Raw genomic sequence first — 21,511 nt, 5'->3', positions numbered from 1 at the left:
AACATAATAAAGCAAATAACTAATTGGCATGACTTGTAATGGTATTTCCATGCAATTGATGGAGCTCAAATATGCACAACTGATAGCAGTGCTTAGTGGTCATTAACTGTCAATTAAAAATGTGCCGATAATCGTAATTACCAGCTGAATTGAGAACTCTGCGCGAGGGTCAGAGGGTGAGAGACAGAGAGTAACATAATTAAATTTCAATTAAATGCACAACAAACACAAACAAAAACACCGACCTGAATGCCCTCTGTCAACCCACCCATCCCCCCGCGCACTCAATCAGTTGGCAATTCCATTCATTCCCATTTGCATTTGCATATCGCCCTCTCTCATAGCGCGTTTGCATTCACATTTTGCATTATCTGCAATTCGAATATGAAAGTAAACTTCATTCAGCCACACAGTCAGTCAATTATGCGCTTTTTGCAATTAACAACCCCTGGGTATATAAATATGCATCAAATGCTACCTGGTCAATTCGAGAGGGTTGCTTACACTTAATAGCTGATTACAGGGGTAAAATGAAATATTTAAAATGGGCTTTTAACGTGATTTTTCAACTATTATTTTGGGGAATAATTAAAGAAAAATTATTCATATATTTTCGTTCTATTATTATTTGAGCAAACATTTATTATGAATAACAAGTTTAATAATAATAATAATTAAGAAGTTGTCAAACTGAGTATCTACTTTGGATACTTAAAAAAAATATCCCAAAAGGCAATTCAATAATTGTTTAATTAAATTAATATTATATATAATAAATTTAAAATATATTAATTTAATAATATTATCAATGAAAATAATATTATATATTAATTATATATATCATTATATATAATAATTAAATAATTGAAAACAATAAATTATTATTATTATTAAATTATTTTATGTTGTATATACTTTTAAATACTTAGAAATCAAGATAAAATTTGATTAATATACTAATAAAATACTACATGTTTATTGAAATTATATAAAACTGCAATATAAAAGGTAATTTGTATATTATTTTAAAAGATAATTTATTTATGTTTATTAAATGCAATATTTAAAATATGATTTTCTAGATATTCTATAAAGTACTAACTCACGTCTATGTAGCTTATAAAACAGCCCTGATTCGGTTTTAATATTAATTAGATCTTAGACTCTTTATATATTCAGCGTTATTCGCGTCTCTTACCTTTCCTTCCAGCGCGAGAAGAGACGATCCCGTTGCTGCCACAGCAGTCCGCGTTTAATTGGTCCCGTCATGGAGGCCACAGGTATGCGACCCGCTAGCAGCGATTGCTGTGACAAGATAAACAGATAGAAAGAGAGAGAGAGAGAGAGAACTGATTAAAATTACGTGCATATATGCATTTGCCATTAGCTGTAGGGGGAGTTAGTTTATGCCGATTTTGCACATTTGTTTAATTTATGATAGAACATTTTCTGAACGTCTCAGCTGTTTTCGCTGGCTGTCGCAGTGGTTCTCATAATTCTTTAGCCCCTGCACTTTACGGTACTTTAAATAATTTAAACAACAACAACAACAAGTCGTGAACCTTTGTGTCTGGCTCCCATGAGCTATGATTAATGTTGCTTTAAAAAGCCGCCACTTGCCTTGCCTTGCAACCTCCCTTCAGCCGCCCCCGCCAACAAGCGGCAACCCCCGCCCCATTTTAAGCACGCCTGCTGTACCATAAATTCCGTTTTGTATTTTTTTTCAGTATATATATTATATATATAAAAAAATATATTTTTTTTCATGTTGTGTGGCTTGCTGTTGTTGTTTTTACTCATAGAAGCAATTTATTATCAAGCGGGCTGAATTATATTTTATATTAACAAATGTTTCGTAGCTGGTTAAATAATATAAGCGGATATAGACATGCATATACATATATAATATATGTATACATATGTAAGTTTTTGATGGTAAGCTGGAGCATGGAGGCAATTATAATGAGTTAATCTTTGTGGCTTATGCGGCTTACACATCAAATTAACAATAAACAATAATTTAGCGGTTAACTTTATATGATGAAGTCATTTAAAATGATAAAAAATATTAAACATATTCAATGGTATTTTTTGGTAAGAATTCATTGTGAAGAATTTGACAGCAATTTATAGAAATTTGAAATAATATTTAAGGTCAGCAAATGTTTGATATGTTTTGTATATGAAAACATTTCATGTTATTTAATAAGCTGTCAAAGATAGCTTAATGATAAGTTGAACATTCAAAAGTAAGAAAACACTAACAGAAAATCCTTTACTATCCAAAACTCACTTGAAAACCAATAGCTAATCTCTATGCAAAAATTTATATGTTGAAATAAAGCACGAAAATAATAATTATAATAACAAAATGCCATAATAAAGATATTTAAAATAATAGCTAAAAAGCCAATGTATGTATATTACAAAATGAAGATGTTTAGATAAACTTGAATACCCAATAGTAGGTCCAAAATAAAGATGCTATGATAAACTTGATACCCAATAATTTAGGTAAAACAAAGATGCGCTGATAAACTTGAATACCCAATGGTTGAGATGCTTAGATTAGCTTTATTAGGTGATAGTTTATCTTCACAACTTTTTCCTAATTTAAATAACTAATTTATTAAGATTTGTATGTTAAAAAAAAAAAACAAAAAAATTACAGCAACCATTTCATTAAAGATAAGATAATTTTTTTATTTTCAAAAAATAGTTAAAATTATTCCAAATTAAAAAAAAAAAAATTTTTTTTTTATTTTTTAAAAGATTTTTTATTTTTGTTGTATATTTCATAATACCCATTATCTCTGCAGCTAATAATTTCAAGTATCTTTATTATCGCATTTCTATTATTTAGCACGCAATTTAATTAATTTGTAAGTTTACCAAATAACGTGTATATATATATATATTTATCTACCAACTGGCCAACTTAGTATGCCGCCCATTAAATGCCCCCAATTTCAAGAATTCAGTCGCAACGCATTTACTCATTAAATCCAATGGCTGCTGCACGTTTCTATCCAAAATACACACACACTTACAAAAAAAGAGAACTACGAGGTCCATTCGAGCCACTCGGTCCACTCGGTCCATACGCTCCAACCGAACAATAGTTTTTAATGTGCTAAATTAAGTTTCGAATGCCTCTTTATAGAGGGCGCTTTCCACTTCCCCTCTTGGTCTTCCCTTTCGAGAAAATTACCCGCACAATTTCTTTTCGAACTTGGGGGCCACGAACACTGAACACCGAACAACCCCAACCGCTTGCTCTGTTTGCCATATTGAATTTGAAGTTAGCCAAGGCATGCCTTTTGTTCTACTTCTTCCTCTGCCGCTTCTTCATTTCGCTACGTTTCTGTTGCTGTTGTTGTTGTTGTTGTCTGTGTCTGGGCGCTTAAACGTGACTACCGTTAATTTGGCCAGAACCTTATTTAATGCTCTGGCAAAGAAGTTCTTGCCACAGTATACTAAGATTGTGTTGCAACGATAAGCGAAAGACATAGCACAACAAAAACAAAAAGTATCTTCATTTTCGGCTGGCCAAACCGAAAGAGAAAGGGAGAGAGAGAGAAGGAGAAAAATTACGAAATAACACAGCGTGTCAAAGATTTATCGGCTTGAAAAAGTATTTCGAATTAAGCGAGCGCTGCCGCTACTGATGATATCATTTCCCAGATTTGCGATTTCAGATTCACATACCTTTGGCCAAAATGTATCTACAGAGTACACACACACACACACATGCACAAACAAGCATATATGGAAAAGCGATTGATGGGATAGCATCAGGCCGGCATGGCCTTTAGCACCCATTTGCCTAGACTAAACTAACCCGTCGATAATTCATTTTTGGTATTTCTCGATTCATAGTTGTTGTCAAATCGAGCGCCCGTTAGCGCCCCGCACGGCCTGCTTTGATTGATTTCGTGTTGGCCATAAGCATATCATTAAGCGCGCACGCCCCAAGCCAAATGGTGCCACAGAGGCAGTCGAAAACTAACCACTGGATCGTTTTTTTTTTTCTTATGGCTTTATAATGAATCGCCTAATGCTTGACATTCGTTGTTCGCCAGTTGATACATAGCTGTTGATTTATCTGCCGATTTCCATCGCCAGCGCCATCCTGTGCGATGCTAGAGAAACTGCTGAAGTTTCTCATTAAATTTAGCCAAATGTCGTTTGGCGCCGTTTGCATAGAAATTGGATAATTTTTCGGACTTCGATTCTCAAAATTTAAATAGAAATCGTTCTATTTAGAGATGCAGGTATGTATATTAGTGTTTTAATTATTTAAATATGAAGAAATCATAATATTAATGTTTATGGATCATTTCTATAAATTTCACATTTCTTATACAAAAATTATTTTTTTAATTAATTATTTAATTAATTTTTTAATTTGACAAAATTTTACATTTTAATTTTAAACAAACATTATAATTTAATCATTTTTATATTTTTTTTTTTGTATATTTTTCAATTAGTTGTATTAAACAATAAACGTATTGAAAATATGAAAACAGTACCTTTATTTGTTTTTGCGATTTTGTTTAAACATGTAACTTTTAATTAGGTGTATAATTATAAAATAATATATCAAAATTTAACAATTTTATAATTATTCGAAATGGTTAAACAACAAACAAAATTTAGAAACAACTAAATAATATTCTTTTTTTTAAATTTATTACAGAATTTTCTAACAAATTATTGTATATATGTTAGCAATAAATTAGTTCACTATATTCTGATCGTAAATTCTGAATGCGCTTGACCTCCTTCCACTCATTATCACCTTCATCAGCTGATTATTCAAAGCTTTTATAGAACAAGACAATACATAAATAAATTCTAACAGAATAAAATCTATGGACAGCCTTTATTAATAAAGCCAAAAAAAAAACGGTTCTTTTTTTTTTAAAGAAAATTTATTTTTTTTATAAAAAAATCAAAATACCAAAATTAAATTAAATTTTCGTCACGTTCTGTGCATGTAAATTATGGCCCGGCATATCAAATGTTTTTGTTGTTGTTTATTAGTTTTTTTGTGTGCCTTGTTGTTTTTGGTTGTTTGTATGTGTGTGAGTGTGTGTGTGTGTGTGTGTGTGCCCCACCATGTGCTGCGACTGGGAGCGGAAATAAAGCGTATAATTGTTTAACACGCATCTGTGGAGTTGTACAGCATTCCTAGAACTTGGCTTTAATGGCTCAATGTGAGTTATTTGTATGGACAAAAGTGTGCCAAAAAGCATTCGTAAAGCGATTACACCAACTGCAACTCTTAACGAGGCTAAGGGCTTCGAAGATATGTGGCAAAAATATCTGTCATAAATCAATCAACCCTATTGCGTAAAAGCCACAAATAAATTTCAAATTTGTTTGAGAGCTGAACAGATGAGCGCGCGCAGCTGTCGATAATCAACGATGATGACACAATTGCTAAATAATACGAGCACCAGGCAGTATGGTTGGACTTGATTCGAACACGACAATCAAACCAAAGCCAACATAAGAAGCACAAATTTATGATGAATTCAAAGAAATAATACAAGAGGAGCGTCAGCATCTGCTGCGACGGTTCTGTGTTGGCGGGTGCTTAAAGTGGGTGTGTGAGTGTGTGAGTGTGTGTATGTGTGTGTATTTGAATGTGATTGAAAACTGCAGCGAACGAGGGCTGTTCAGTGAGTAAGATAACCTTGATTAGATGAATACTAATTCAACTTAGCATACAAGTTTTGTGGTTTTAATTTGTCTATTATAATACTTTTAAATATATCAAAAATTTATGTAGAGCTGAATAATCTATTAAGCAATTTTTATTTATTAGCAATTATTGATTATAACTATAAATAAATACAGCATAATTGTTTACCCACGATTTTACCCATATTTATTATTGAAATAAATAAATTTTTAATAAATATTATATATAAATTACTAGTAGGCTGCCTAAATATGAAGATAAATGCGGCATAGATTTTGCCTAACAAGTTTCACTCTCCAAGGAATATGAACAATATGCGATTTATTTATTAGGAAAATTTCCAATAAAATGAAGCCTACCTACAGACCCGTTACTTTTGAAAAGTAAATATATAAATATAGGTTTTATATATATATTGTTTTCTATTTTGGAAAGTGTTGTTTTTATTTATTTTTTATTTGTTTATTTTTTATTTTTATTTTTGTATTGTTGAGCGTATTATAAATATGGAAAAGTCTAGAGCTATATAGTCATTCTTATTAATGACAATTAATTTATTTCAAATATATATAATACAAGTCTGCTAAAAGCTGACTAAGAATAATATAAATATGCAGCTAACTATATTTATTTCTAGAAATAAATTTAAGTAAATAATTTTTTTTTTTTTTAATAATAATTAATATTTAAAATGAAGTACATGTATTAGTACACTTCGCGTCATCAGGTTAGCGCCCCCCCTTACACTCATTTTCTTTTACGTTTTTCTCTTTGCCTATTGCACGTAACTTCTTGGTTTTTTTTTTATTTCATTATCATCATATGAGATGTCTCTCATACCAAAAAAAAGCGCGAGTGAAAACCCGTTATGTTTTATTTTCTATTCTGCTCTATTTTCGCAAAAAATGTGTGCACTTATTTTGCGTCATCAGATTAGCGCCCCCAAATGCAATTGTAATTATCTTGCTTATTTTGGCAATTACACTCACCAAATTTTTTGTGAAGCTTAAAGTATTCAATATATTTATAGTATGGGTAAAGAAACAGTTTTATCTTTGGTTGAAAATCAAAGATTGAGGCATACTTTGAATCTAGACTATGCAACCAAAAAATTGCTGAAAAAACAGGAAAAAAACAGAAATCTAAGTGGCAATTTTCTTACAAATAGGGAAAACTATGGAAAAAACTATATACGCGGCAATAATCAAGCGATTTCAGAAGGAAATAGAAGAGCATTAGTTCGGGAAGCTTCGAATTCCCATGAATCGACCACCAAGATTAGGGATAAAATCGGTGTTAAGACGAGCTTATCAACGGTCCAAAGAGCAATAAAGAAAGTTAATTACCTAAAGAAACAGAATGTAAAAAAAAGACACCAGTCGATATGCTGAGAAAAGAAATACGCATTAATTTTGGCAGGGCGAACATGACGTGGTCTACCCAATGGCAGCATGTAGTCTTTTCTGATGAGAAAAATTGAATTTGGGAGGAGCTGATGGCAAAATTTATTATATCCATGACCTACGCATAGAAGAACATTATTTGGAACGGTTTCCAAGCCGTTGCGGCGGGGGGTGGTGTGGCATTGATGTAGGGTGCAATATCTTACTACAGCGCTTGTAAGCTTCAATTTTTGACATCGCGCATGAACGCATAGGACTATAACATCGTGTTTAAAACTGCTGTTCCGCATTTCTATAACCTGTCTGAAAACCGGCATTAGATTTCCCAGCATGATAATGCTCCAAATCCAAATCCTAATCCCTGAAGTCCTGGATTCAGGGCCAAAAAATTGATCTCATGGAGTGGCCACCATATTCACTCGACCTTAATATCATTGAAAACGTCTGGGGATGGTTGATCAGGAAAGTATATGAGTCCGAAAAGCATTATTGTGCAAAGATAGAGTTGATCGAAGGTACTGAACACGCTTGGTCAACCATATCCTTGAATAATATTGAACAACTTTATAATTCCACTCCTGATCGAATTTTTGAAGTAATTTCAAACAAAAAACGGCACTACGCACTACAAATATTACTTAAAAATAATAATAGCTTAAAATACAGGTGTTATTTTTGGTCATTAACTTAAATAAATTGAATTTAGCGCAGGGGGCGCTAATCTGATGACCAAATTTTAGTTACATGTTTTTTGTACATTCTACAAAAAAAATTATTTAAAAATAATCCTTATTGTTACAGTAGCCATTCTTTTTGTATTTTAAAGAGAAATAAATGGAGTATAATGTAAAAAAAATTCAAAGATGGAGCTCTGATGGTTTAGATTTTATTTAGCTTTGAGGTTGAGTGTAAAGGGGGGCGCTAACCTGATGACGCGCAGTGTATATTAAATATCTAGTACTTTGTTGCCTTGGCAACATAATCAAGCAACCCTCTCAGATTCTCTATCTTTTAGCCTGTGGGCTGTCTAGAATAAGTTGTTAGATCATGCCATCACGATTCTAGTCAAGAGCTTAGCCCCTTTTATTTTAGTGCCTCAATGGCAGCTTCAGACCCAATTTTAATTCCAGCTCTTGAGCTCTGGGATACAGCATTCAGTACTCTGCGATTTGGTTGTATGCCAATCCAATTAAAAACCACTAAAAGAGCGCCATAAAAGGCTAGCCAAAACCAGACCTGAATCAACCCGGTAATTATGTAAGCGACACAGAGGCTGGCTGCGAAAAAAATACCTCAAAAAATACCAGACATATAGACGTGCCAATTTTGGCGGCGTCTTGAATACATCATTGAGCAAAAAAATAAACAAAAACGAGAAAAAAATAAAGCGCCTGTGGCATAAATAATAAAAGCTTTAAGCAAAAGCGCGTCAGCTTGCTGCAGTTGAATTTTCAAACACACCAACAAAAAAACTGATATAAAATGCACTGAAAATGGGGGCATGAAGTCATTAGAGTTACCTAATATTTTATATGTTTTTTGTGTCACGGGAAAATTATGAAAAATGTATTTACTAAAGTGGCGGCAAAAGGGACAAAGAGAAGCACAGAAATAGAGACAGAGACAGAGACAAAGAGGAAGAGATAGAAAAGAAATGCTTTGGCAAATAAATCACATTAAATTTACTTATGTACATTTGCTTATCGTGCTTATCATGCCGCTGTATTTGCTCGTTATCAAAACTTAACGGATATGCTTGAGTATGTAGCTACAAGCTGGTTTTATGTATCCATAAGAGGGTGCCCAGAAGGTGGGCTGGTTGATAATTAAAAAAAAAAAAAAAAAAAAAAAAAAAATGCATTTAAATTTTGTTTGCATTATGATAGCAAATATGTTTAAATGTTAGGCAAATAGTAGCTGAGACGCAAAAAAAAAAAAAAAAAAAAAGAATGAAAATATATAGATATATAAATTTATGTATATACAAATATACCTATGCATTTATATCTATACAATTTTACAAATAGAATAAAAAAGAGCAATTAGATAAGAAAGTTTTACAATGATAGAGATATGATCCGTGAGCTTTATATACGTATGTATACGAATAAATATAAATATACAAATAGATAAGTTACAAAGGCTTCGATACGGCGATAGGCAATACGAACTGACTTATGCCAGAAATTTCAATTTTATATAAATTTAAAACAGCCGAAAAAATTAAAAAAAAAATATTGCAAATTCAAGAGTTTATTTTGCATAAAATTCATTAAATTTAAATATCGAATTCTTGTTAAAGGAAATTATAAAAAAAAAAGTAAATCATATTGACAAACAGAGCATTTAATCAATCAAAATGAGTTCGCAGAAACAAAAACGCAATATTTAGGCACTTTTAAGTACTTCATATTGACACTTATATAAACAATTAAAATTAAAATAAAGCCAAATTGTTACAATTAAAGCATTTTGCTTTTGTAAACTAAAATGTTGTTCGGAATTAATAAAACAAAAAAGGCATTTGAAATAATTACATTTACGACCCCAGAGTCAATGACTTTTATAAATTGTAGAAAGAAGGAGAGAAAAAAATATAATAATTTAATTAGGCATACACACACACCACTAACTTGGACAAACAGTGAAAAATCAGTGAAAAGAACGTGGGGAAAACTCGACTCGGCGTTGTGGAAACTGCGCGACTACAGCTAGGGAAATTGCAACTCAAAGGTAGTGTAGGAGTCGCATTTTATAATTTTTATTATTTTTATTATTTTTTTTATTTTTACTTTACTTTACTTTTGCCACTTGAAAGCACGGCAAGTATTTATGACTGCTCGTTGGTTGGATGACTGCCTGGTTGGTTTGACTGGATGGATGGATGGATGGATGGATGACTGAGTGACTGGTTGGCTGGATACGTGGATAACTTGTTGTTGGGTTGCCGACATCAAAAGGCAAACAACGCGAGTATAAATATAATAAAAAAAAAAACCAAGCACAAATTAAAAACCATTTTATGATTGCGCTATATGGAAAAGTCAAGTCAAAGAAAAATCTGATAGCCAGTGCAGCGGCGAATGAAATTCAATTTCCAAACAAGTCATGTTGAAACAATGTGTGAAGTTGGCAATTTGTTCAATATTTGCCAAACGGTAATTGAAAATCAACTAAGAGTCATAAAATGTGACTATCTATAGATAGACGAAGTGCATATATACTCATATATATATACATATATATTTGCCTGGTTTATGGTAGTATCTGTTGTATGTGCTTTATATGGGTAACTCACCCAGTAAAAGTCCGTTGATAAAATCATGACACGCGCGCCTATAAAAGATGTGTGTTTACTATGCTATAAATACCAATTTATAGGCGCTGCATTAAATGCCTTTTGTTTTCTTCAACACAATGTGTCGTATAAATTTCTTTTCTTTTTAAGAATTTCTTTAGACACACACACACACACACGCACACGTTACACTAATGATTCTCATGCGCGGCTAAACAAACATTTAGCTCAGACGACCGAAAAAAAGTATAGCTTGTAGAAATATTTGTGTGTGTGTTTTTTTGTTTTTTGTTTTTAGCAACGGCTGCGAAAAACTCTACCGACACGAACCAACTTCCATTGACGACTATTCAAAAATTCTGAGCGAAAAATATATATTTGTATTTTTCATGCTGCAGCCGCCTAAACATTTTACACATATGGCAAAAACAAGCCCAGTCCATTGTGTGTTGCTTGTGCCGCTCTACACATGAGCACGCAAAGTATCTACAGCAACAGCAACAAAAAGTATCTGTATCTGTAGCCGTAGCTGTAGCTGTAGCTGTAGCTGTTGCCGTTGTCGTCTGCCGTGACGTGACACACATGTGGGCAATTCTATGCAGCCAATGGCAGTTGTTGTTCTTCTTAATGCTGTTGCTGTTGTTGTTGCTATTACCACTGCCTTTGTTGTTGTTGTTGTGTTTAGCCAAACATGTGCCTACGGTCGATGTTGATTTTTATTTTCTTCTGCTTCTTTTCGGTTTCTTGACTGGCTTTTATGGTTTATGTGTTAATAAGGCGACCTTCAGAGATTTTTCTAGGCTTTTTTTTTGGCATATTTATATAGTTAAAATAAATCAAGTGAACAGACTAAAACTAGACTTGGCTTTTTTTATTTGGCTATGCAGTGGGCGTGGCTGTCGAGTGACTGAATGTCTGGCATATTGCATACAATACGATTTTTTATTTGGATTGTTTTGGTTGAAATCTATGCGGAACTGAGTTTCGGAATTACTTAATTTGATTTGTGTTTATGAAATTGAAGAATCTTCATTTTATTTATACAAATATATTTTACGATTAGCTATTCTATGTGCCATAACACGATTACGATTGTAAGACGATTATGTCCATAAAAAATGAGTCAAAACAAATATGCAAAGCTCTGTTAATGGTGTGTTGTTTATAATCATTGAAATATTTGGCTAATAGGTTAAAGGCACACAGTGCTTAAGGAAGTTCTTTGAAGAAACAAGTTAAGTGATATACAAAGACATTTTTGTTGTTCGGGACTGAAGAGAAGATTATATTTTCTTTAGTTGATAAATAGTCAAAAAATTACACTCAAAATTAAGTAAAGCCTTTGATGAGCTACTTTAAAGTTAATTTTAAAGCTCGTAACAAATATTCGGTTATGTATGTATATATCAGGGATGCCTACAAATATTCTAGCAACTAGACATGGCTTAATTAGATTAACTAACTTGTCTCCACTCTAATAATTATAAATAAATACAGCTGCAGTCATAAGAATAGAAGCATATAAAAACCTACTGATGAAGTCAATATTAATATCTAAATTAATATAAAATTAATATTTAAATTAATAATAAACGTATATTTTGCCATATTCATCTTAGACTCAATTTGTTTTAAAAATAAGTTTTAGTTTATTAAGTATTAATTTTTAATTTTTTTTTTTTTTATACATATTTATTTATTTATTTTTTATTTTGCGCAATATTTAGTGTTTAAGTACACTACAATTTTTATAGTTAATAAGAACAAATATGTTGTCCATTTTTTTTTTATATTCTAAGCAACTTTTGTTCATTAACTTCGCACAAGATTGCGAAAACTTGCCAAACATCATAAATGTTGACCTAGAATTCTACAAAGAGAAATATATTTTAGCCACATTTTGAACTAGGAATTGAGCAATTCCATTTGACGAACTCTTTTTCTTTTTCTTTAGCTATTTCCTGCTGTTCCACGGAGCCATAAGAGCCATAATCCGGCTGTATAAATAACAAAGCAACCCATTGACCTTCACGCAACGCTCGAGTGGCACTCGCAATACATCAAATCCGGCACTCAACCCGCTCAAAAACCGTTATCAAGCACACATATTTGGGCATGTCAGAGTGCAAAAAACGTTGAAATGCTGCCACATGCAGCTAACAGCACACTCACTCACTCACGCACTCACACACGCACACACTCATATTTGAGCATTCAAAAGTCATTTAAAATGCAATAGAAAACCCGCCTGCTGCCATTCGCACAATTTCATTCTCTCAGCGGGGCGGCCCAACCAGAAGGCGAACCATCCTATAACACAGTGAACACCAACAGAGAAAGAGATAGAGAGAGAGAGAGAGATAGAGAGAGGGAGCGAGAAGCCTCAGCGGAAACATTCACACGGCCAAAGATCCTGCCGCCTCAAACTAAAATGAAATAAAAAGGAGACGGGTGAAAAGAGGTACAAGAATTTTTGCTGTTCTTTTGCCTTCTCAGAAAAGTGAAAAAAAAGAAGAATACGAAAAAAATACATCATCTTGGCAGTCGTCTATGGGTCTTATTGAGGCGTCGCCTGGTCTGCTCACAATTTATGCATGTGCCACAGATGGAAAGAAGACCGAAAAGGAAGAAGAGGTGAAAGAGTCGGAGAATGGCAGAGAGCCCTTGAACTTGGACCAGGAAGTGTCGCTCGATTGGCAGTGCCAAAAATTGTTTCGAGAGAGATTTCTACTTCAATGTAGGTATTGCCGACACCCTATTGAAACGGGTAATATATACATATGTATGTATGTGAATGATATCATTGAGTTGACTTTTCCCATGAAATGAGGTTGATGGGATTATGATTGCATAATGTATTATGTGGAATTTAAGGCAGGAAATATGTGGCTAGGAATTATTAAACTTATGAATGTACCTCGAAGTTGAAGTTAAGTATATTATTAAGGTATAAGAATAAAGTAAGATATATATATATGATCAGCATATTTTAGAAGAGTTATATCATATATTTGTGTTAATTAGATAAGCTTCATGAATCAGGTATCAAATGGGTCAAAAGAACCCAAAACTCCTTTATTTAAAAAACTCAAAACTCATTTATAAAATAAAATATATATGTTGTCAAACTCTTGAAAGAGAAGTGTATTACAGCTTCTATATAATACTTATATAAAGGTTTCGTTTGAATAACTTATGAAGAAGTAGATCAAAAGGCATTAAGCTAATTGAATTAATATAAATAATTTTTATAAAATAAAAAAAAAAAATGAAAATGGAGTCAGCTCTTTTAAAATAAGCGTATTAAATCTTCGTTCATTATAAATATAAAAAAATATATGTATATATATATTATATATATTTCTCTGTATTTTATATAAAATGCCTTGCATATTTGTGCAAGCTCTCGGCTCGACTCGCATGCGATGGCGTCATGCGGGCTTGCTGAAAATGATGCGATTGTCGTCGCTGGCCTTTTTTGGGTCTGTCTGCTGTGTGAGCCACTGCATAAATCTGCAGAAATTATGGCTAGATGTATCTTTTATTTCAAATGTGTTTTACGACCTGCAATTGACGACAGCTTAAGTAAAAAAAAAAAAAATACTGAAAACTTGAAAACTTTTGCCTAGTATATATATATAATATAACTATTAGCAACAACTAAGTAAGTATGTAAGTGAAGTTTGCCTGAGGTCACGCCCCCTTCTGTAATGGTGAAGGCAAAGTCATTTCGCATGCTGTTTACATTTATGCAACATGTTGAGAGCGGCTACAAAGTATCTACAGATACTTTTAGTTGGTGTTTGTATATGTAAGTGTGTGTGTGTGCGTGTGTGTCACTACGTCTGATTATGACATTTAACATGAACACGTAGCAGCAGCAGCAGCAGCAGCAGCTCAGCATATGCGAGCGACAGCATTCATATTTTTATTTTTATTTTTTTTGCTTCTCTTTGGTCTTTTCAGCAGACACGAACCAAGGGGCTGTTGGCAATGGGTGGCGGGGCAAAGAACTGCACGCCAGTTCTCTTTTTTTTTTTTTTTTGTATAAGTTTTTTAGTTTTATTTTAACCTCATTGCGAATTCATTCATTCATTTCGTGCTGTCATATTTTTGCTGTCTTATCGCAGACCCAAACAAAATTGGCAAACATTTCGCAGCACCAAATGCAGCGAGAAAAAATAGTTTGACTGCAGTTGGCGCAGTTCAAGGATTGAAGTTGGGATTGGGGGTGTTTGTCCATGGCTAAATTGGCTTGTTCGAATGCATCTTGATAAGAGCTGACGGCCTATTGGCAGCGGAGCTAGCGCATTGAATTGGAAAATGTTTTCAATTTTTTCAGTCTAGCTCCTTTTTTTGTGTATGTGTGTATATATATGTAAGACTTGCCTGTAAAACTAGCTGTCGGGCATTTTTGTAGTTATTGTTGACACTCACCTGCAAAGAGAGCAACAGAAAATATTAATTAAAATATGTAAAACTAACGAATATTTGTTAAGCTAGAGTTTATCTATAAGCTAGGAAATTGAAAAAAGGAGAACAAAAAATCGAAAAAATATTAGTGGGAGTAAATTTGTATATTAAGCAAAAATACATTAGATATAAACATTTTAAATATTTAATAAATACATGTATGTTAATTATATTCACAAGAAAAAAAAAAAGAAATCTCAAAATCTTTACTTATTGCAACAATTGAAACGAGTTTCGATTGATATGCAAAATAAATAATCAAATCAAAATCTTGGCTGTTAATTGACCAGCTTATGGCGTACTTGAAATTAATACGCGAACAATAGGCTTAAAATATATTTATATAGCTCAATAGACAGTCAAAAAATTTAAGTGGGATTTGAGCAGAACTCTATTAAATATAAGTTTCATAAAAATTTGCAATAAATTGTCAAATGCTACAAAAAAAAAATATAATAATAATAATAATAATAAGAAGAATTAAAAAATGTATTTATTAAACACCTTAAAAACGAGTTCTATAAAGAAATCAAGTGGAACGAGAACAGCTAGTGACAACAGCAAAAATTTAATAGCGAACGAGTCAAGTGCCAGCGACGACTTATTTGTCACTAGATTGCCTGCCACAGTATTTTCGTATTTCAGTTACGTTACACACCCCACAGCACCGCCTGCTTTTCACTTGAATGTGTGTGTGTGTGTGTGTGTGTCTGTTATGTTTTATTTTTCGCCTGCTTTTAATTGTTTATGCAAATTAGAATTAACTGATGAGCAATTTAAATACACATTCAGCGCGGCTTTTTTTCTGTTTCGTGTTCATATTTGAGGAAGCGAATGGCGCAGCGGCGTTTAGTGTGAAAATATATATATGTATATATATATACATACACATATCTGCAGCTCTCCCAGCTACTTTTAGCTGTACAAACAAAGGTGCGAAGACATTTTGCGTGCAAATGCTAACGCTTATTCTTGCCTTATTAGAGCCTGAAGCGTAACTTCGTGTTAAATGCGCCACAAAAGCTGCCGCAGCATTTCAACATTTCGGTTGACAAGTGGGCGCTTTCATGAGTGCGTCTATTATTTGAGAGCATTCGACTTGGCCCAGCATAAATGGGTTCACTTGTCAAGTGCGACAGCATCGAAATTCACATTAGGGGTACTCGAGAAAGTATGGGAATTATATGTTCTATTGCAACAATGAATTTGTTGGACGAAGAGTTGGAACAGTTTTTTGTTCTGTCTATCAAATTCTTTGTTTCACTAGAAGGATTTATAAGACAGCAAATTTTATTTTAAATAAAACGTTTTAATGCTTTTGTTTATTAGGTCGATTTGACATTTCAATAATTCTAAATGATATTTTATTTTTACATTTTTTAAACAAGATTTTTATATATTGAGAATCTTCTTTATTCATTCTATTTGTAAACAATATTGTTTCTATAGAAAATGTTTGGTTGGATTCTGATTTTGACGAGCTTTAATATTACATAAATTCTTAGGAATTAAATTAAATGTCTAACATGTTAGAGATCCTCTTTCTTTGTGTATTTTGTTGAGCAGTAATATTTAATGGTTATTGTGAACAAGTTAATGATTATATGACTTCTTTTCTGTCTTATAATGACTATTATCTTATAACTAAAATAAATATAAAATATAATAAAATAATTCCTTACATTTATAAGTATAACTTATACAAATATTATTACAATATACAATACATATTATTTTTCTTATTAAATATTTACCAGAAAACAGCAGAAGGTAAAACACTGCACTGCACTGCACAACCGACCAGCCGGGGTTCGACTGAATCAGGCCTGCAACAGTGTAGCCCTTATATAGGTCACCTCAAATCTAGAGAAGTGCTTGAGCTAAGAATCAATTATTGAGTGTAAAATAAAAATCCTCTCTGCTGTTAGATGTATGATTTAGATGCTCGATCATAAAGAGAGAGAGAGACAGGGAAAGAGTGAGAGAGGGAGAGAGAGAGAGAGGGAGAGAGAGAGAGGGAGAGAAAGAGTGTGAGAGAGAGAGCTAGAGAGAGAGAGAGAGAGAGAGAGAGAAAGAGAGAGATAGAGAGAGAGAGAGAGAGAGAGAGAGAGAGAGAGAGAGAGAGAGAGAGAGAGAGAGAGTGAGCGAGAAAGAGAGAGCGAGAAAGAGAGAGACAGTCCGAATTGGACTTAATATGGAATATATATTATATATATAGTAACACACTATAATCATATATTCAGAGGTCTATATATTTATATTAATACTTATTTATTGGAGTATATTTTCATTCGTGCGGCTACGTGCTATATTTAAAAAATTATATTAATATCTTCGCCTGAGTAACCCTACACCTCATACATCAAGAGAAGAAGCAAACTGTCCAAATTTGTGCCGCTATTGACCGCTGTATACAGCTCTGAACTCACCGCGCAGAGCATATACAGAGCTCCTGTGGTCAAAGCTCGTGTCATTTATCTTGATATGTGTGGCTCGCCCTGCTTGCTTAGTCAGCCCGAGCATCCCTTCGTTTCATACCCTTATCAAATTAGCCCAGCTAACAGGTAGTGTAAACGTCAGTTAGCCAGCTCTTTTGTCATCATAACTCTGTACTCTGCACTACTACGTCTGGACGTCGAGAGAGAGAAATTTCAGTTGATTGAACGCTGCGTTGACAAACGACGTAAAAGTTTGTCAACTCGGTAGATAAGCCACGTGTAACTTGCCTTGCCCCCTCTCCACATTCCCCATTCCCCATCATACGCGATTGCATTTGTTAGCCAGGTTCAATGCTTCAATTAAATTTCCTGTCAATCATTGTTTTTGACTTTGCAGTTGTTGTTGGCTTTACGGCTTTCCACTTGTTTTGTTTTGAAAAATTCGTTTAGTATTTTGAAAATTTCGTAGCTGGTTTTTGATTATCAATCGCTCTCGACGTTTGTGCATTGGCCAGCAAATGGGTTTTTTGACTTTGACTTTGACTGATTTGCATTGCAGTTCATTGAGGTGTCAGTCAGTCAGTTAGTCAGTCAGGTGTAAGGCTCTTCTTCGCTGTCTATAAAGCTGCTGAATGGGATGTGCTATTTGTGTGGTACACAATTTTATGTTTGAAGAAACAGTTTGTTGGACGTATAAATAGATATAAGGATATGGTAAAAGGATATACATATAAATAGATATAATTTATGAGAGGATGGAAAATGATAATTAAAAGTGGCCATATGCTATTATATATAAGAACTGTGCTTCTATGTAGGATAATTGTGAATCGAAAATCGTGATAGATCGAAAAAAATTCTATACCCTTGAAAAAAAAAATCGGTCTCGATAATTCTCGATAATTTGAATTTCTGTGTGAATCGAAAAGAAAACTGATCCTCTTGCCATTTTGAATTATCCAGAGTCGACTGCATTAATAATTATTATATGGGATATATAAAGATAATAACTATGAATAACAACCTATATTTATAAGTATTACAGGTCTGTAATATAGTTCTGTTTAAAATTTTCCATTGAAAATTTCACTTAATTTTCCTGTTTTCTCTTCCCGCTTTCGCTCTATTTCAACTTTTCTCTATGTACATTTCCCCTACCTTTTCAGCACTTGCTAATCTAGGTTCACTTTCAAGCAGATCTTTCTTTCTTCTTCTCTATTTCTTTTGATTATAGACTTTCACTTTTGTTCTTTACAATTTAACACTAGTAGATAAGAGGTGATAGGCAGTTGATCTCATATTTAAAGCGCAGCCCTTTTAATCCGTTCTTCTATCTAGTCCATTCGTATTTACACCTAATTCTCTCAGTTTTATCGCACTTACGTATCAGCCTTTCTCTCTCGCTTGCTCTCATTCTCAACATCTTTTTTCTCTCTCTCTCTCTCTCTTCTGTTAGCCGCCCATTTCCTTTAAGTAAACACCTACCTAACCGAAACGTAGTTCTGCTCAGGTTTTTGCCTACCCACAGCGCCAACGCCGTGAGAACTGTGCCAGGTGAATGGCTCTCCATTGTTCTTGGACCGTTGTTCGTCGAGATTGTAAGAAACTTTGCGCTCTTTTACCTATTTTTCTTGTGCAATTATTTATAATAGCGCCGCCTGGTTTTGAAGCCCGCTCGCCGTTTCAATGCAACGAACAACGCGCGTTCGCATACGCCTCGAAATTATGCAGGTAGCGTACACCATACCTTGTCGAACCCTGAGCGCAGTTCATTAAGGGTAATGCATGCCAAAAAGATTGAAAGAAAGACAAATTGTCTGCAAAAAGAAGAAACTCGCTTACACACACAGAGCGAGAGAAAAAGAGAGAGAAAAAGAGAGAGAGAGAAGAGACATCACGGTGAACGGAGTGGCAGCGCCTTAATGACAGAATGTCGCCCGTTGTCCTCAGAGCACCTGCAGCAGTTCCTTAGAAATTTGGTACCTTCATTTGCTGTACAATAGCGACAACAACAACAACAACAAATGCCACATCAACCGGAATAACAATGTACTGATTCTTTCAGTACATGTCCGGTTCCAGCTCCTTAATATTTATAAATAATTAAAGTACTTGCCAGGTCTGTGGGTGCAGTTTATTGATTTTTTGAATACCCTATGCTCTTTCGAGTATAAGAATTTTGATAGATCGTGTTCATTAGGTATGAAGCCATATAGCCAAAATGTGATGTAGGTCGATATCAAAGTAAGTATAAGGCATACATATTTAATTATAGTTTTGGATATCGTAATCGCCATAATATATATGTAGATCAAGATTTTCCGTAGGTCGATTCAGAATTAAGTGCATATTTTCATTTGCTCTCATGACAATATTTCATATAAGTCAAATCCGAGCTATCTGTAGCGTATTCATCAATCAGTAATACTACAAAACTAATATAACCCAGATTTGATATAGGTAAAATTAGAACAACTAAAAGCTTGGTATTCACAAAATATTTTTAAAACATGCTCTCATAAATATTTTATTTACACTAAAGTCAGATACCAAAGATTTAGAATACCTAAGTGCAGGGTATTCTTCAGTCAATCAAATACAATTTTGTCAAGTTTATATAAATGTCTCATGGTCAGGGTATTCATTAGTCAGTCACTCAAAAGAATATAATATGCTTAACTTTTTCAACTACTGCGGAAATGTGTGGGGATCAGATGTGCCTGCTCCGAGTGGGCCGTATCGTTGTTGCCCAGTTCATTGCACTGACCCAGTGAAGGTGGCAACATTTTGTAGGTACTTCTAAGTGAAAGCCATATAACTAGCCGCAAGTACCTTTAAATGATGATATTGTGGCACTTACAACAAGTGTGCACTCCCAACCGAAGCGAAGTCTTACATGTGTGTGTGTTTTTATTTTTACGGCCTGTCACATATGTCATATAGCGAAACGTCTCATATTTCTTCAGCTGATTAGCATGTGCACTTGAAGGACCCGCACTCTACGATAATATATCTGTGTGAGTCTGTGTGTGTGTGTGGCTACTGAAACCGAGGGAGGGACCGCGCCCAAGGCTGAGACACTTGAGGTGCCCGTGAGAAAAGTGCACGGCGGCAGTGCTCTCTTCTCTTTATGCTGCTTTATGATGTGCTAATGGGCGGTAAACATTTCGTAAGCTTCATTGATTTTTATGCATTGTTTATGGGCGGCATAGTATGCTATCTCAAGTGGCTCACTTGAGGCCAAAACGTCTGTGATGAATATGTATTTTCGTAGTAGTTATATAAGATTAACATGTGTTATATAACTATCGCTTAGTTTTTACTATCGTCGGTTTTCTGTGGCTGAGCTGATGGTTTCTTTTGATTGTCTTTGATTGATATTTTAATAATTTGATTTTTGGATTGTCATATATTTTATTTATACGAAATTCATTTCCTTCTCAGATACCTTCTTAATTTTTTCGTATTGTTTTTTAAAGGAATATATAAATTAATAAGCAAATGAAAATCAAATTTAGTTGCAATATATTATTTTACATATTATTGGTTTGATAAAACATCCAATATAAAATGTAAAGCAAATTCAATTCATATATTTTCATATTATTATTTAAAACAAAACTTTTTTTGAAGTCTTCTTTTCACTTTGTAAAGTCAAAAATATTCGAAGCAGTATGCTATTTTATAAATTTTAATAAGAAGTAAAGGAATACAGTAAAATGAAATTATTTCTATTATTTATTATTTATGATTAAATGAATTTGTTATTTGTGGAAAATTAAAAATTATATATATATTTTTTTATATATTATATATTTTTTTATATATTATATATTTTTTTATATATTATATATTTTTAGTTTTTCTCCTTTTATTATTGTGCATTTTAATATTTTTAATCTATGCGTAATTGTGTATAAAATTTAATTGACATTTACTTGGGATTATCAGACTTGATGGCTATAAATATGTTGGCAGGCATAAAAGTTTGCAAACAAGACTTTAACTTTCTCATAAGCCGTATTTCCCCAACTTCCTGCTCCTCATTGCTTCGCATTTTATTTTAAGTATGGTCAAGCAATTAATAATTAAAATTTTTGTGCGTATTATACTTTTTTTTTATACATACTTGTACATATATATAAAACTCAACGCTTTTCCGCAAACGAAAATGAAAAACTGGTCA

General features: G+C 33.3%; 1 protein-coding gene across 9 annotated transcripts in view; it reads right to left on the bottom strand.

The window, feature by feature from the left end:
- Positions 1-21,511, bottom strand: part of LOC6576598 (AAC-rich mRNA clone AAC11 protein) — a 67,066-nt gene that overhangs the window by 12,545 nt on the left and 33,010 nt on the right. For 4 of the 9 annotated variants that reach the window (XM_044008572.1, XM_044008571.1, XM_044008574.1 and 1 more), the window contains 2 exons: positions 14,804-14,851; positions 1,199-1,305 (listed from right to left, as the gene is read on the bottom strand). In XM_044008572.1, coding sequence (XP_043864507.1) covers positions 1,199-1,305; positions 14,804-14,851 — 155 coding nt within the window. Of the gene's footprint in view, positions 1-1,198; positions 1,306-10,414; positions 10,525-14,803; positions 14,852-21,511 lie in introns of those variants that run through there. The other 5 variants (XM_015165267.3, XM_002002551.4, XM_015165268.3 and 2 more) reach the window with 3 other exon arrangements.

Source organism: Drosophila mojavensis, unplaced genomic scaffold, assembly GCF_018153725.1.
Source record: "Drosophila mojavensis isolate 15081-1352.22 unplaced genomic scaffold, ASM1815372v1 contig_36, whole genome shotgun sequence".
NCBI classification, from domain to species: domain Eukaryota; kingdom Metazoa; phylum Arthropoda; class Insecta; order Diptera; family Drosophilidae; genus Drosophila; species Drosophila mojavensis.
This window is presented reverse-complemented; position numbering and strand designations above follow the sequence as displayed.